Source organism: Taurulus bubalis (assembly GCF_910589615.1).
Source record: "Taurulus bubalis genome assembly, chromosome: 11".
NCBI lineage: Eukaryota > Metazoa > Chordata > Actinopteri > Perciformes > Cottidae > Taurulus > Taurulus bubalis.
The window spans coordinates 12,255,532-12,270,414 of record NC_136599.1 but is presented as its reverse complement, the minus strand read 5'-3'; the positions used below and the strand labels follow the sequence as shown (position 1 = coordinate 12,270,414).

Below are 14,883 nucleotides of genomic sequence, written 5' to 3'. Positions count from 1 at the left end.
GATTTAAATGAAAATGTTCCCAGCAGGTGGGAGGTGATCTCACACTTGGAGAGCATTAAACAAACAAGACAATGAGTCCCTGTGAGTATAAAGTATGCATGCAGTAATGTATTCACCAGCCATCAGACTACAAGCGTTGGTGGAGTGCCAGCCTTCAAGTTTACCAACTTCATCTTCAAGCATTCCAGGGTAAAGATGGCTATCAAACTGCAGAGATTTAAATTATCTGGTATCTTGAGCACCTCGAGCAGCTTTCAGTAATCCAAATGAATGAGTAGACACACACACACACACACACACACACACACACACACACACACACACACACACACACACACACACAAACCCCCTTTGCCTCTTTCTCTTCTACTCAGGTGAATATCAAGCTGTGACCTGTTGGCAGACATGCCTGGAATTCCCCTGGAGCCCACCTGGACTGACAGCTGCCACAGCCAATCAGCTAGCAGCTCTATGATGTAATGTTCCCCCTCCTCCGACCCGACCGACAAACTAACCGACCAATCGGCTGCCTGCCCTTGGGGCTGCTGTTAAACTGTGAGATTAGAGAGAGAATTAAATCTAACCCTGGGGGAGGTTAGGAAAGCATGAAGTGATGCTGATGGAATCTGACTCTGTTTGCTCCTAATGACCAAACATCTGGAATCACACACGTGTATATATGCATTGTATAGGTGAATATATATGTGCAATACTCACAGGCAAAGTACTGCCAGGGTTGGTAGGTTTGACCAAAGTCGACGGATTTCTCCAGAACCCAAAGGTCCGGACGGGGAGAGTTTGCAAACTTAATCAACACGTAGGCAACATGGAAGAGCTGCAGAGACACAGAGAAGAAGACATTCACATTATTCACATTATTCCCACATTCAAACTTAGATTAAGAGAGGAAATACGAGAAGATGACAAGAAATTATTTAAAACAGACACATTGCAAATGGCTCAAAGGTATAGAAAAATTGATAACAATACACCCATCAACAGTACAAATACATTTATATTTATAAAACTTTTGATCTCTCATTTACTGCCAAATCCTGTCTTGATTATTCTAGATACATTTTATTAAATGTGACATTAAATTGTTTATCGCACCCAGCCGATTTGTTTTAAAATAAGGTTGATCAGTGAAAGTCTGACAGGGAAACATCTGTTACTGATTGGAGTCTGAGCTCAATGAGTTTCTGGTGAACCTGCATGATTTCATCTGATTTTGTGCAGAATCAAACTTGGTGCCATCGATGACAAGCATTAAGAATAACCATAAAGAAATAGCCGATCTTCTCGCTGATGGTCTTGTTTACTTCTGGCGGTCATATCGAGTCATCAGTATTACATTCAGACTGTTTCATAACCAGTGTCTCACAGAAAATTGAGGAAAAGGGTAAAGGATCCAATGAAAAGGGATAAAGAAAAAAGAAAAGAATGGAAAGTGGAAGGATAAAAAGGATGGAAAAGGGAACCAAGGAAAGGAAATTAAACAAAGGGAAGGATGGATATGAAAGGAACGGCTATGATAAGGAAATAAAAGGAAAATAAGAAAACGGTAAGACATGAAACAAAAGGAAAAAAGTAAAGGACATCATCTGAAAAGGAAGTAAAGCAAAGGAAAAACAAGAAACAAGAGGTGAAAAAAACAGGAAAAGAAAGGACGGGAACGGAAATGAATTGAAATGAAAGAGAATACAAAGGAAACAATCATGTAAAGGGAATAATAGAGGAAGACAAGACAAGCTAATAAAACCAGTCGGCGGTCAACAGTTGACCTGTGAAAGTTCTTCCCCCCTGAGACACATCACGTCAAAACCAACTACAGTGCGTCTGATTTGATATGTCGTGTTACTTGTTAGATTCTGAGCACCAGGTGTTCTGCAATCACACTCTCAGGCTCTCCGGCTGTCTGCAGCCTCTTCTCTTTCGCTTGTCATCCCTCACTCATTTCCTGAAATGGCCCTGAAGCTGCTTCGACGGCGATGACAAACTGCTCTCACGGGCAAAGAGAAGTTCAGCTGCAGTGTTTAGTCTTTCAGACCTCGAACCAGAACACACTGAAATAACAAGGTGACGCACATAGTAATATTACAACTAATCACATTCAATCTCGACACATCTTCTGTGTGTGTGTGTGTGTGTGTGTGTGTGTGTGTGTGTGTGTGTGTGTGTGTTAAGAGCTCCTTTTTTAATGCAGCATTTGACGATTAAAAGTGTGCGAATAACTCCAATTTTATTTAGATTTAAATAAAGCTGCCTCTTAGGGGTTTTGTACTACTAAAAACAACCTCTGTAGTGGCTCAAAAACTGATTTCCATAGACAAGTTTTGTCTCATTTTAAATCGGAGCATCAACAGATTATGATACTCTAAAGTTAGGCATGATACAAGAGGAATCAATCTAAATTTGTATTATCTTTGCTGTTATACTCTTACTGTTAAAAGGTGTTTTGCCCTTCATCTTATGTTTTTCCCTTTCAATGACTGAATGTTTTTGTGCCACCTTAAAAGTCCTGTTTATATATATTTTGTAAATATTAATTCCTGATGCAACTTTTTAAAGATAAAACATCAGATCTCACACTCATACTGTCCACACAAGGTGAAGTCGAGGACCAAAAATTGGCTAAATTTGACGGAAAATATCATTTGAGTTTAAATCCCTGGATGTAAAAAACAACTAACTTGTCTTTCTGTTTAAACAAGTTCGACATTGAGTTGGTCCTTGTCTCACCATCGGAGCACAAACACACACTTTGACCATCCATCACTAGAGTTCGGCCTGTGATCTCCATACTTCCTCCTTCTGACAGGCACCTCTGTCAGAGGCCAGGACAACACACAAGACAACACAAACACGGCCTGCAAAGACTTTGACGCACTTACAGAGAAAGACCTGCAAGAACTAGTACTATCACTGTGGAATGCCAGAAGTGTGTGTTTCATGCTGCTGAATGAGAGAGGAGGGATGGAGGGATGTAGGGGGACATTCATGTTCATCCATCCATCTCCATCTGTCCAACCACTACTCGGTTACGGCACTTTGTCAGTATCATATTACAATACTGCAACTTTCAAAACTGTAATTTCCTGTACGATTTATAGAATTTTCACTCAGCTCACATTTGTTGTTTTTGAATTTGGTATCCAGAAATACTGTATCTGTCAACATGTATAGAAAAAAAGAAGTCAAAAGAGACTTCTAAATGCACTTTGCTATGGAAGACTGCGTGTGTGTGTGAGTGTGTGTGTGTGTGTGTGTGTGTGTGTGTGTGTGTGTGTGTGTGTGTGTGTGTCTGAAGGAGATCTAAAAGGACAGGAAATAGAAAGCGAGGCCCTCTGCGCGTCCCTCGGGGCCGAAGACATTGGAGGATGAATTCAGGAGCATTCCTCTGATTCCAGGGTTAAAGTTTGACCAGCTCAACGCGACCTAAGGTTCAGAGAAGATCCTTTGAACCAAAGAATTAATTTCTAACTGAAAACACACGACTGAAAACGCAAAGATCAGGTGATCTGCTCAGAACTTCAGACTATACAATTTATTTGCACTTGCAACCAAAGTCACCAAACTTTTCCCTACATCGAAGATTTCTGACCACGCCTAATATAAGAAAAGACATTTTGGATTTCCATGCAAAAAAGTCCCACATGCATAAATAAATTAACTTCAGCTAAATCACCATCTAAAACGGCCTCAACACATGGAAACACTGGAAAGTGCACAAACTATCCTACTTTACAATAAGTTGGCCATTGGCCACTAAGAGGCTATAGTGTGTGACTTGTGTCGTGAAGTGTTGTAATGTGTGTGCATGTGCATGGTAGTGTGTTGTTCTTCATTTAAACATGTATTTTCAAATTTTAATGAAAGGAATCTGGTTATGCCTTTTTTTGGAACTGTGTTGGAATATATATACATACATATTTTGATTGACAGTTATGTGATTGGCTGTTGCTTTGGTGACCCAGCCATCTCTCTCTCTCTCTCTCTCTCTCTCTCTCTCTCTCTCTCTCTCTCTCTCTCTCTCTCTCTGCTGTCTGTCCCCAGCACTCGGTAGGAGTCAGTCTGTTGCCTGTTGTAAACACACACACTTTTACTACAAAAGGTTTTGCTGACCCCTTTTTTTCCCAACACGCACACACCCCTCGACAGGATTCATGGATTAGTGGCAGGCTCCCAGGTCGGCCTCCCTGAATTGCCTGTCAATCCCATCAATTACACTTCTGTTACTGTAGCAACAGGCAGCTAGCAGCAGGTCAAACTATAGGGCGAGAGAAACTGATGGAGAGAATAAGAAATATCTTTGAAGAAATCTGTCGAGAAGAGAAAATAAAACAAATTGTATTATTTTCTCAATTAAGTGACTTAAAGAGGCTCAAACACCGTTAGCTAACTTTCTCATCGTACTAAAAGTTCAGTTATATAGGGAAACCTGATATAAGTGGCTTACTACTACTACTACTACTACTACTAGTACTACTACTACTACTACTACTACTATTCTACTACTACTACTACTATTACATTTTACCTGACACACCTTCTCTACTAAAAGAGATGTTTTGATCATTTTTAAATGTCAAAATGTAAATTAGAAATATCAAATCCCAACAAAAATATGCCGTCTGACTGTATAAGTATACTGTGTGTATATGTCGAAGGAATGTAGATGTGTGTGTGTGTGCGTGTGCGTGTGTTTGTGTGTCCGGTGTGTGTGTCCAGCCCCTGGCTGGTTTAATAATTGTACACATTCCTCTGTGGCACCACATTCCTGGTGCAAGGTAACCATGGAGATAAGACGTGAGACACACAATAAAAGGACAGAGGGAAGGATGGGGGGATGACGGATGGAGGGGTGAAGGTTGGAGGAATGAAAGATGGAGGGATGAAGGAGCCGTTGCAACATGTACAAACACTGCAGCGATAAGAGCGGACACATCAGGTGTAAATGTCACCTGTCATGAACCTCATATGGAGAAAATGCTGTGGCTGAATCCACATGGTGCATTTGTACAGATATATATATATATATATATATATATATATATATATATATATATATATATATATATACATATATATAGATATGTACATACTATCATCTACAGATCGAATTTTGATTAATTGATTAATCATTAATGTAATTTCTTCAGCAAAAATACCAAATATTCCTTGGTTTTCACTCCTTAAATGATGATGTTTGCTGGTCTTCGTAGTCTTAAATATTAAGACATTTAATATGTTTAGGATTAGGGCAGTTCGTCAGACAATAAAAGGCTTTGGGAAAACTGTGATCCATGCCTGTCTGAATTTTAATACATAATTAATTGTAAAAATCCTCATCAGATTTGTAATAAATCAAAATACTCAAAGTAAGTATTTTCTACTTAATACAAAGAGTAAAGATTATTCCCTGTCAAAACAAAAGCACAGAGATACTGCTAAATAGTTCTCTGATTTACTATTACACTCAAACGCACAATTTTGATTGTGTAAATATCACGTTAAATTGATTTCTTCCAAAAACCAAATGTCTCCATTTCAATGGGCTTCAATGTTAAGAGATGATATCGATCTAACAGCTGTGAATCCCACATCTGGGTCACGGTCAAAATCGAATCAACTGGCCTCTGTTCGGCGGCTAAAGTAATCTAAATGAAATCAGAAAGTAATCTTCATTTATGGAGGGACGTGATGGATGATGGACAGATGGAAAGGGAAGGAAGTGAGATCCAAGAAAGAGAGTCAAAGAGGAAATGTCACCAAATGACCTCCAGGATAGGTCACCGTGTTGACGCTACAGTGGCACCAACTACATGATCTGATGTATCACTCAGCATCAACAGATGTGTGTGTGTGTGTGTGTGTGTGTGTGTGTGTGTGTGTGTGTGTGTGTGTGTGTGTGTGTGTGCAGGACACATGTGAGATATTTCTTTACAGTAAGCCAAGCGGATGAGAAGATTATTCTGGCGTCTTCTGTGCGTCAAGAGAGAGAATGAGTGTGTGTGAGAGAGTGAGAGGTTGATAAAAGACAGGACTAAGGAAATATTGGTTTTAAAGTAGAGACGGAGCTGCAGCTTCATCCGTCATTATCTAGATGAGAGTTAAAGGACCATTCCATGGTCATAAGTGCTTCTGCTTGTCTCCTGCACCTCCTAACTGACTTTTGTTTCAGGGTAACCTTTAAGACTGACACTAAACAACGGCGTCTGTACTTCAACACAATTAAACTGACAACACTAGCCTGCCTCTCTCCAAAGATTACACTGATTCTGACTTAAAATTATCCTTAAAGAAAATAGTAATTACTCTTATAAAGCATGACTATACATAGCCCAAAGGTCATGTTTTTGATGATCAATGTGGTATCTGATAACATCTGGAAAAGGTTGCAAGTCTGCTGAAAGAAAAATCAGATTGATTGAATGACCCTGTCCTTGTGAAACATTAATGTTGAACTTCCATTCATTCTGTTTCCACCGACTCTTGTTCTTATCTGTCAATGTGTAATCTGTTTCACTCCGTCTCTGCAAACAGATCCAGTGGTGCCAGACTGAAGAGCAGCTGTTGTAATCACGCGCGCGCGCACACACACACACACACACACACACACACACACACACACACACACACACACACACACACACACACAACATCTCTATTCACGTCTTTTACAGTCTGTCAGTGTATCTGTCTACGTGGACAGACAGCAACTGCTCTGTGTGTGTGTGTGTGTGTGTGTGTGTGTGTGTGTGTGCGTGCATGAGAGTTTCCCTGAGAGCAAAGGTTATTCCTCACAATCTCATTGTCTCTCTTGAACCTCTCTTTCCTTCTTAATCGTCCCTGAACATGCATTCATTCATGTATTCATTCATTTATCCTTCTCTCTCTCTCCCTCCCTCTCTCTCTCTCTCCAGGGGTTCAGGAATGCCTATCTACTCTTCTCAGAGAGAATTCCTGACAGATTCCTGAGGGAAGACTCTCTCTTAGATTTCAGTGAGAACATTTTCTGACGGTTTCAGGTTTCGCACTTTAAAACAAGACGCCTCTTGAGGAATTATAAGGACTGGAAATGATACTGTGTCTATCAAAGCAGACAGAGGCTTTGACTTTTCCACTGTGGAGTGATTTATCCTCCAACACCAAAAGGGGTTTGGCAGGAAGGAGCTCAACATGCTTTAAACGGACTTGTTGGCACGAAGTGTCATCTGAAGGTTTCTCATCATCTGAAAGCTACACGAAGATGAGGTGAAAAGCCTGCTATGGTACACAAGAAAAGATGTGGTGAACCATACAAATGGGTAACTCATAATATAACAGTGTATAAACAATCTCTTAAAGGTACACACTCGCTTTCGCAACACTACCACCAAGCTTTTACAGTTGTTGGTTGTTGCAATTGTTGTTGTTTTTGTCAATCATAGGATGGTACGAATACACCATCCGAGGCGTATGACGTGGATTTAAACAAACCAGCTTTCTTCATCGTTTATCGGCAATCCTTGAAAGCTGACGTTTTTTCCCCATTTGTCTATTACTGTAGTCATCATATCTACTGAGGACTTAGTGTCCTGACAGAGATAAATGCACAAATGTAACCTTTAAAAGTCAGCGATGAGCCTGGTTGGAAGTGAGGCGTAGTTAGCCCCAGGCGGAGGGATATCTCACATTTAGAGCTGCAATATTCAAATTAGCTCAGCGCGAACTGACTTGTAAAGCCTCCTGTAGGTATCTGCAGTTGTCTTCTTTTTCAAAGAGAAAAAAGTGTCACCTTCAAACACATAATATCTACACAGCTGTAACTCAACGGGAGAGAAAACCCAACCAACACTTTCAGTAGTTAATAACAGCCTTTATGTTCCCAATAACCACCTCCATATTCCAACTGCACAGTTTTCCAGGTGGCATTTTGCTGCCCAGCGGCTAAAGATGTGCATAGACAACCTGCACTGTGGCACCTTTATCACCTATACATTCATGCAGCCGGCCCATACATGCTCAGTCTTTATCGTTCCATCTTCACGTTGGTTTGCACAGATTTGAAAATGTCGGCACAATACACATACCCAAGCCTCTGACATGTCAGAGCAAGAAAATAAAAGCTTGGTTAAGACTCATGATGAGTTGCATTCTAGGGATGTCACAAAGGTGGAAATACTGACTTCCCGCTGGAAAGAAAAATTGAATGGCGTGACCATTCAAGATATCATTTATCGTTGGAAAGCAGAGTAGCAGTTCAACTCAAGTCATACTATTTCATTTTAGGCCTCGTATTATATTAAATACTACAGAAATTTGTCAATTAAGAAAGACAAAGTGGACATTTCTTGTAAGTTCCATATCTCATAACTGGAATTTCTGAGATACTTTTCTTTACCCTGAATATGTCTTTTAACTCTTAACTCAACTCAATGTCACAAGGTATTAAAAACGTAATAACTTGAGAGAAATCACCACTGCCGCAAAAGAAAAGACAGTTGCAAATTCTCTACGCTAGTTGGTATGTGAAGGAACACTAGCATAGCATCAGCTGTTGCATACAGGACAGAATTCCCGATCCATCAACAATATTTCATCCATGTCTCTTAACGAGAGGATCCTGAGTATTTAGGAGCTAAAGCGGACAAGAGTGTGATGGCTGAGAGGAGAAGACAATGAGAAGAGTGGTAGAGATAGTGAGAAAAGAAAAGCAGACATGAAAATTATAGGAGGAGAAGAACAGGATGATAGATAAGAGATACGAGAGATGGACTCCCATCATGGAAATACTGAGTGAAGCTTTTTCGCAGACAATATTTATCAGTGCAGACGAGGAAGGAGGAGGAAGGGAGGGTGAAGGAAAGGAAAGGAGGGGGAGGGAAAAGAAGGATTAAAGTGAGGAAGAACGATGACACCTCTACTGCTACTGTTTCAGTCTCCACTGAAAAGTTTAGTTTTACGCATTTAGTTGTAACTGTATTGTACATTTATTGGACAGAGTTCTGGCACCTGAGGGTCAAACCAAACTGATTTTCAAGTTTGCTGTCTTCATATAATGTCTATTGCTTAAATTCATGCAATAACATAAACTAAAACTAAAAGTTAATTGACATGGACTCTTATATGTTCAGTGTTGCACTCTGCATTTTGTTGCTTAGCTTTCCAAACATACAACCTTACATTTTAAGGTCAAATCTCAGTTTACTTTTAACTACATTTGGAACAAACAATGCCATTATGACTGCACATGGCTGAGGAATAAAAGCAATTTCATGCATCTTGGTGACATTTGAGTTATTTTCATCTTGAAGCAACCAAAGTAAAGATGCAAATGCTCAGATAAACACAGAGAGAGAAGCTAAAAGGATAAGAAAAAGAGGAAGATGAGGGAAGAGCAGTGAAGAGAAGTAGCGGAGGGAGGTGAAACAGGCAGAAGAGGCCCTGGGGGGACAGTTTATACTCAAGTTTCTTCTACAGATTGAAGCCTTGTTCCACCACTCTGTCTGACAGTTCAACATCCCCCCAGGATGTGGAAACTCCTGCACAGTGTGTGTGTGTGTGTGGGTGTGTGTGTGTGTGTGTGTGTGTGTGTGTGTGTGTGTGTGTGTGTGTGTGTGTGTGTGTGTGTGGGTGTGTGTGTTGTACTTCTATTGTTGTGTGTTTTAGACCTTGAGTGAGGACATTGCCTCACAGACAAAATACCTTGTATGCCTAAACATACTTGGCTAATAACAGATGATTTTGAGTCTTCAAATGGCTGTTTGAGAGTTAAAACTTGGTTTTAAGGTTTAAATGATATAGGCCTGCAATATAAACCCAGTTCATTTTAGAAAATAACTAGTTAGTACGACATGTCTTGAAGCTGGTCCAGGACTAAAGGACTTTGGATGTAAAGGAGGTGAGAAATACAGGATTTAGACATTCCAGAACAAATTACCCTCATCATGTCCTTAACTATTAGCATCATCCTCTCTCTCCTTCTCCAACACCACTACTTTGCTGAAAATGTTCCAAACGTGTCAAAACTCAAAGAGGAACGATTGAATATAAAAAAAATGGACTGATGATGAAACAGACCGAGAAAGGGAGGTCAGACAGAGAAGAAAGGGAGGTTTCCTCTCCTATAACCTTGACTTTCTCCACTGATTCACTACTCCTTTCATATGTTACCTCCGTGCTTTATTGTAACAGATGGCTGGGGCGAATTCCATAATTAGTGAAGATGTAGAGGATGGAGATGGAGGAGAAGGAGGAGGAGGAGGAGGAGGAGGAGGAGGAGGAGGGATAAGGGAGAGAGAAGGGGGAGTGCAGGCTGTCTTAATGAAAAGAGAGGGGGAGGAGAAAGAGGAAGAGTCAAAAGTGAGATAGAAGGGGGGAGTACAGGTTGTCTAAATGAAAAGAGAGGAGGAGGAGAGAGAGGGAGAAAGGGGGAGTTTGTGGAAACTCTCCAAATTAAAATGCTGATGAGTTACATTCAGGCAAGATGCTAGTTATCTGTTTAATATCAAGTACAGAGTTGGATATCATGAGGACAAAACTTGAACCGTTTGTCTGTCAAGTCAATGTAAACTGTAAAAATCATGTCTTCTTTTCTTACTTTTGAAGGATGTATTTCTTGTTAAACTGTAAAAATAAAATATTAAGTATTAAAAAAAAAATCATGTCTTTGTTCCTTTTAATTTGTGATCTTAGAGATAAACTAATTATGTATCATAATCAACATTCATCAGGGTTTGCACCAAAGACGTTTTGTCTCAACATCACTTTAGTTAACAGATGACAGATATAGACACACATTAGATACATATATAGAATTTGTGTGGTATTTTGTGTGAAATGTCGGCGCTTTTAGCAGCAATACGTTAATTAACATTTCCAAAAATCTATCATTTCATTTCATCCAAAACATATTTGTTGTTGGAATTAGTTGTATAAAAACCCATAGAGTAGGAGGCAGGGTTTCAATTAATTAGTTTAGAAGTCAAGCTGAGAGACCAACTGTGTCCCACCCACTCCCCATCTGCAAACAGGTCAAAGGTCAGTGTCTGGGACTAGCCGGGGATCAGGAGCTGTGTTTGATTAAATATGCCATGACCAGCAGACTGTTCGCACGGAAGTAAACTCAGACAATACGTTTTCTCTACCTCATATGACTCTATCCATCACAACATTATCAGTTGAATGAAAATCAGAACAAAATCGACAGTACCTCAACTCAATTTAATATTTTCCAGTATTATTTTTAACCAAATTAAAATGAACGTTTTACTGTTAAATATGTCTTCTACAGTCTGGAACTAGCAAAAATAAATGATAATGTTATATTACACCGGTGCTTTACCTGCTGTGACGTGTTTAAATGCTAATACACTCTCTAATTGACTACGTAGCTCAGCTTTATAGATATTAGCGAGACATCTTATTTGTCGCATACGGTGTCCATCAAGCAGACAAGTCCAAAGACAGAAATGTGCTCTTGCACGCCAACTATTCCCAGCATGTGTTACAGTGTCAGGCTGAATGTTAATGGTAACTGGGAGTGCTGAGGCTGCCCAGCTGTTGGCTTTAATGGAACCAGTCACAGTTGCCGCTACAGCTATCGGCTTGTTTCCCTTAGTAGCTAATAAACACCTTGCTCTCTCAAACAGCTGACTGTGTCCCATTAATGTGTCCAAACCCCAGGTTGGTGCTTTTCACAGAAAAATGTGACAAGGAAAAGTGTAGAGAGGAACATTCATAATTTCTGCTTCTCTATCCCAACAACAAACTCCCATTTCTTTCAGGTCTTTCTCAGTGCGAGGAGGTTTTAAATGTGGACTTTGCTCTGTGGAGCGCATCGCGGTCAGTCACAGTCTCTGAACTCTGACTGAGCTTCATTAAGACACCGTTAGCTGCTAGCTGAGCTGGACACACACACAAACACACACATTTAGACAATTATAGCTGATCACTGTTGGCTTCTTTCAAGATATCCCAAGAGTATTTAAGGATTTTAGACTTGAAGGACTCAAAGCTATATATATTATCTATTCTATCCAGACTAATCAGTAGGACTGTCTTCAGCCAAAGAAATTCTTCGTCGACTAACACTCATAGGATATTGTTGACTAATAGATTTGTTAATAAAAATCAACAGAACTGTAAAACTGAGATCTCCACAAAGAATCATGCAAAAGCACCACTTTAAATCTTGTGTTTACCCGAGATGTGCTCAGCATGAAAAAGCTATAGAAAAAAAGTCTGTTCAATAGAAGACATCTTCGTCGAATAAGACCTAAAAAAAACAACTAGTTGACGAATTAACTACAAGGGAGCAGACTAGTTATCGGTTTGGTGAAGGTACATCGTGTTGTCTGTGGTACAAGTGTTTTGACCCAGTTGTTGCAACAGTATCAATCAGTTCATCATTTAGAGCCTTTCAAGTCAAAACCAGTCTGAACTATTAAAAAGCTCAGTGTGCTATCAGTCCAATTATACAGACACACTGCCTTACCCTCCTCCGACTCTGTTAGAGTGGGTGTGGGTATGTGTGTGTGTGGGGGGTGGGGGGGGTCAAACAGATTGACCCCCAAAACACACCGGCGTTCACTCCCATTCACCATTTTATGACTTAACTATGGGAAAACACTCCCTTCTGTTTGCTGCCCTCCTGTTCTCTCTCTATGGACTCATCCCTCCCTCGCCCACTCTCCACTCCTCTGTTTGTAGAAGGAGGAAGACATTCTTGCAACTACACACTCTCAGGCCACATTCAGAACCGCAGCAACAGCACTGAATCAAAATCACAGGTTTCACCTTAATTTCAGTGAGATGACGACATCGGTACAGCAATGGTGCTAACACAACTTGTCCCTTAACCCATAACTTGTATATTTAATTAGTGTATACTTATTGTATAGTTTCTACTCTTCACTAGTGTATGTTCCTGATATTTCTTTTTTTTATCCATACTTATTTCTGTCTTATGAATTCCTGAATTCCCCCTCTGGGGGTCAATAAAGGTTGATCTTATCTTATCTTAATTTATACTCTGAAGTACCTTTGTATTGCAAATACATTCTACACCAAACAAGGAAACAGATAAAAGGATGTATGTCTCCCTTTGATATCATCTTAAAATAGAAAAACACACCACTACACCAGCATGCTGTAGGTCCATTAAAAACTCCAATAGCTAACTACATTTCATTGGTTATGAGATCTTCTCTGGATTAAATAAATCCCTGAAAATATGTGAATTAGATATGAAAACCTGGATAAAAGATGAATGGTTGTTTTTAGTGTCTCACACTGGAACTAACAACTATGGATTTTCAGTTTTTTCTGTTCCGCCTTCACTGCTGTCATGTTTAACATGAACACCAGTGACCTTACACTTGTGTTCATGTAAAGTAAGATTAACTTGAACTCAGTGACCTATATTTCCTCTGCACCCCCTCCTCTCCTCCGCCGCTCTGTTGCAAAGAAACAGCAAAGAAACTCAAACAATCTGCTGGAGTTGACCAGGTAAAAACAATATTTACTGTTGCATTAACAGGGACAAACCTCTCTTGTCACTGCCATTTCTTCATCTCTACCTCACACTATGTTGCTCTTATACCCTGTTTCTTCACATGTTATTGTATGTGTGGCTGCCTTTCTTCTTCTGTTCACAAAAAAACCCAATGACAAGTTAAATGAAAAGATAAACATTTGACATTTGTGTGAAATGGTCATAATGATCAATTCTTGAGTTATGGCCCAAAAAGTGTTTTGTGAGGTTACAGTGACCTTTGACAACCAAATTCTAATAAGGTTATTCTTGAATCCAAGTGGGGATTTGTGCCACATTTTTATAAAGTTGCTCGAGGTACTACATGTCACATAATACATATTCAGCTTAATTTACTCAGAAGATTTTGCTGAACAAAAGATCTCAATCAATAAAATTTCACTGAAAATGTAGCTTTTTATTGCAGTTTTGTAATTTCAACTGGAAACAATTTGAAAAGTGTGTGGAAGTTAACTCCTAATTAACTGCTAATAAATAGGGATGCATACCTCATTAAACACTACTTCAAAACATCAAAACTATCCCTTTAAGTTTGAATGAATGCCGCAAAGACCGACAATAATATAATAATAATACCCTCTGGTTTATTCATTTTTGACATTGGATCCAAAATCCATCAGACCCATAATAAAAATAAAAACAACCATGTTCTGTTTCACTTTTAAGTTGGTAAGTTTTCAAATCCAGTTCTGCTTTCACACTAAATGAGCTCATTGTGTGATATCGGGCAGACATTAGCATTAGGCTATTCTGAGTCTGGCTTGGCAGAGCAGGATGAAAACTGCTCAAAGTCCCCGGTGTCCTTCAAGAAGGACGAGCCTGGCACAGAAAGTGTTTTTCTGTCTGGGTTTTGTCTGGGGAGGAAGCTGCACACACTCCTCGCACACTGCCGCTGGACATATATAACATGAGCAGAAATCTGATCACTCAATATTTAGGCTACATGTTTGACTAGGTAGATGAGAATAATTGATATTATCGATTGTCTTTGTTGTGGGATAAGTATAGAGATGTGTTTAGCGTAGCTTAGCTCAAAGGCTGGAAGCAGGGGAAACTACTAGCATAGCTCCTTTAACGGTTCCATAACCGTCTTATTTACACATTGTATATTTACAATATCTGCATTTAACACACTTTTGGTTTCATCAAATTAACTTTCATATTTCTTAACAACAGCAGCATTTCAGAAGTCCTGTCCTCACACTTAAGTTGCCTACTTAGTTCACTTTGCTAACAATAAACAAAACCCTGTTAATCCATAAATGCACTGGTGACTAGCCTGCTAGCTAACAGCCTCTAACGTTAGTTTCAACTTTTCGGGACGGCGTGTCAATATACGGTCG

At 39.7% G+C, this 14,883-nt stretch overlaps 1 protein-coding gene across 1 annotated transcript in view; it reads right to left on the bottom strand.

Annotated features, from left to right (window-relative positions):
• lama5 (laminin, alpha 5) overlaps positions 1–14,883 on the bottom strand; it is a gene marked incomplete at both ends in the record, with an annotated part of 89,975 nt that overhangs the window by 57,910 nt on the left and 17,182 nt on the right. The window contains one exon of the mRNA XM_079226109.1: positions 718–835. Coding sequence (XP_079082235.1) covers positions 718–835 — 118 coding nt within the window. The remainder of the gene's footprint in view (positions 1–717; positions 836–14,883) is intronic.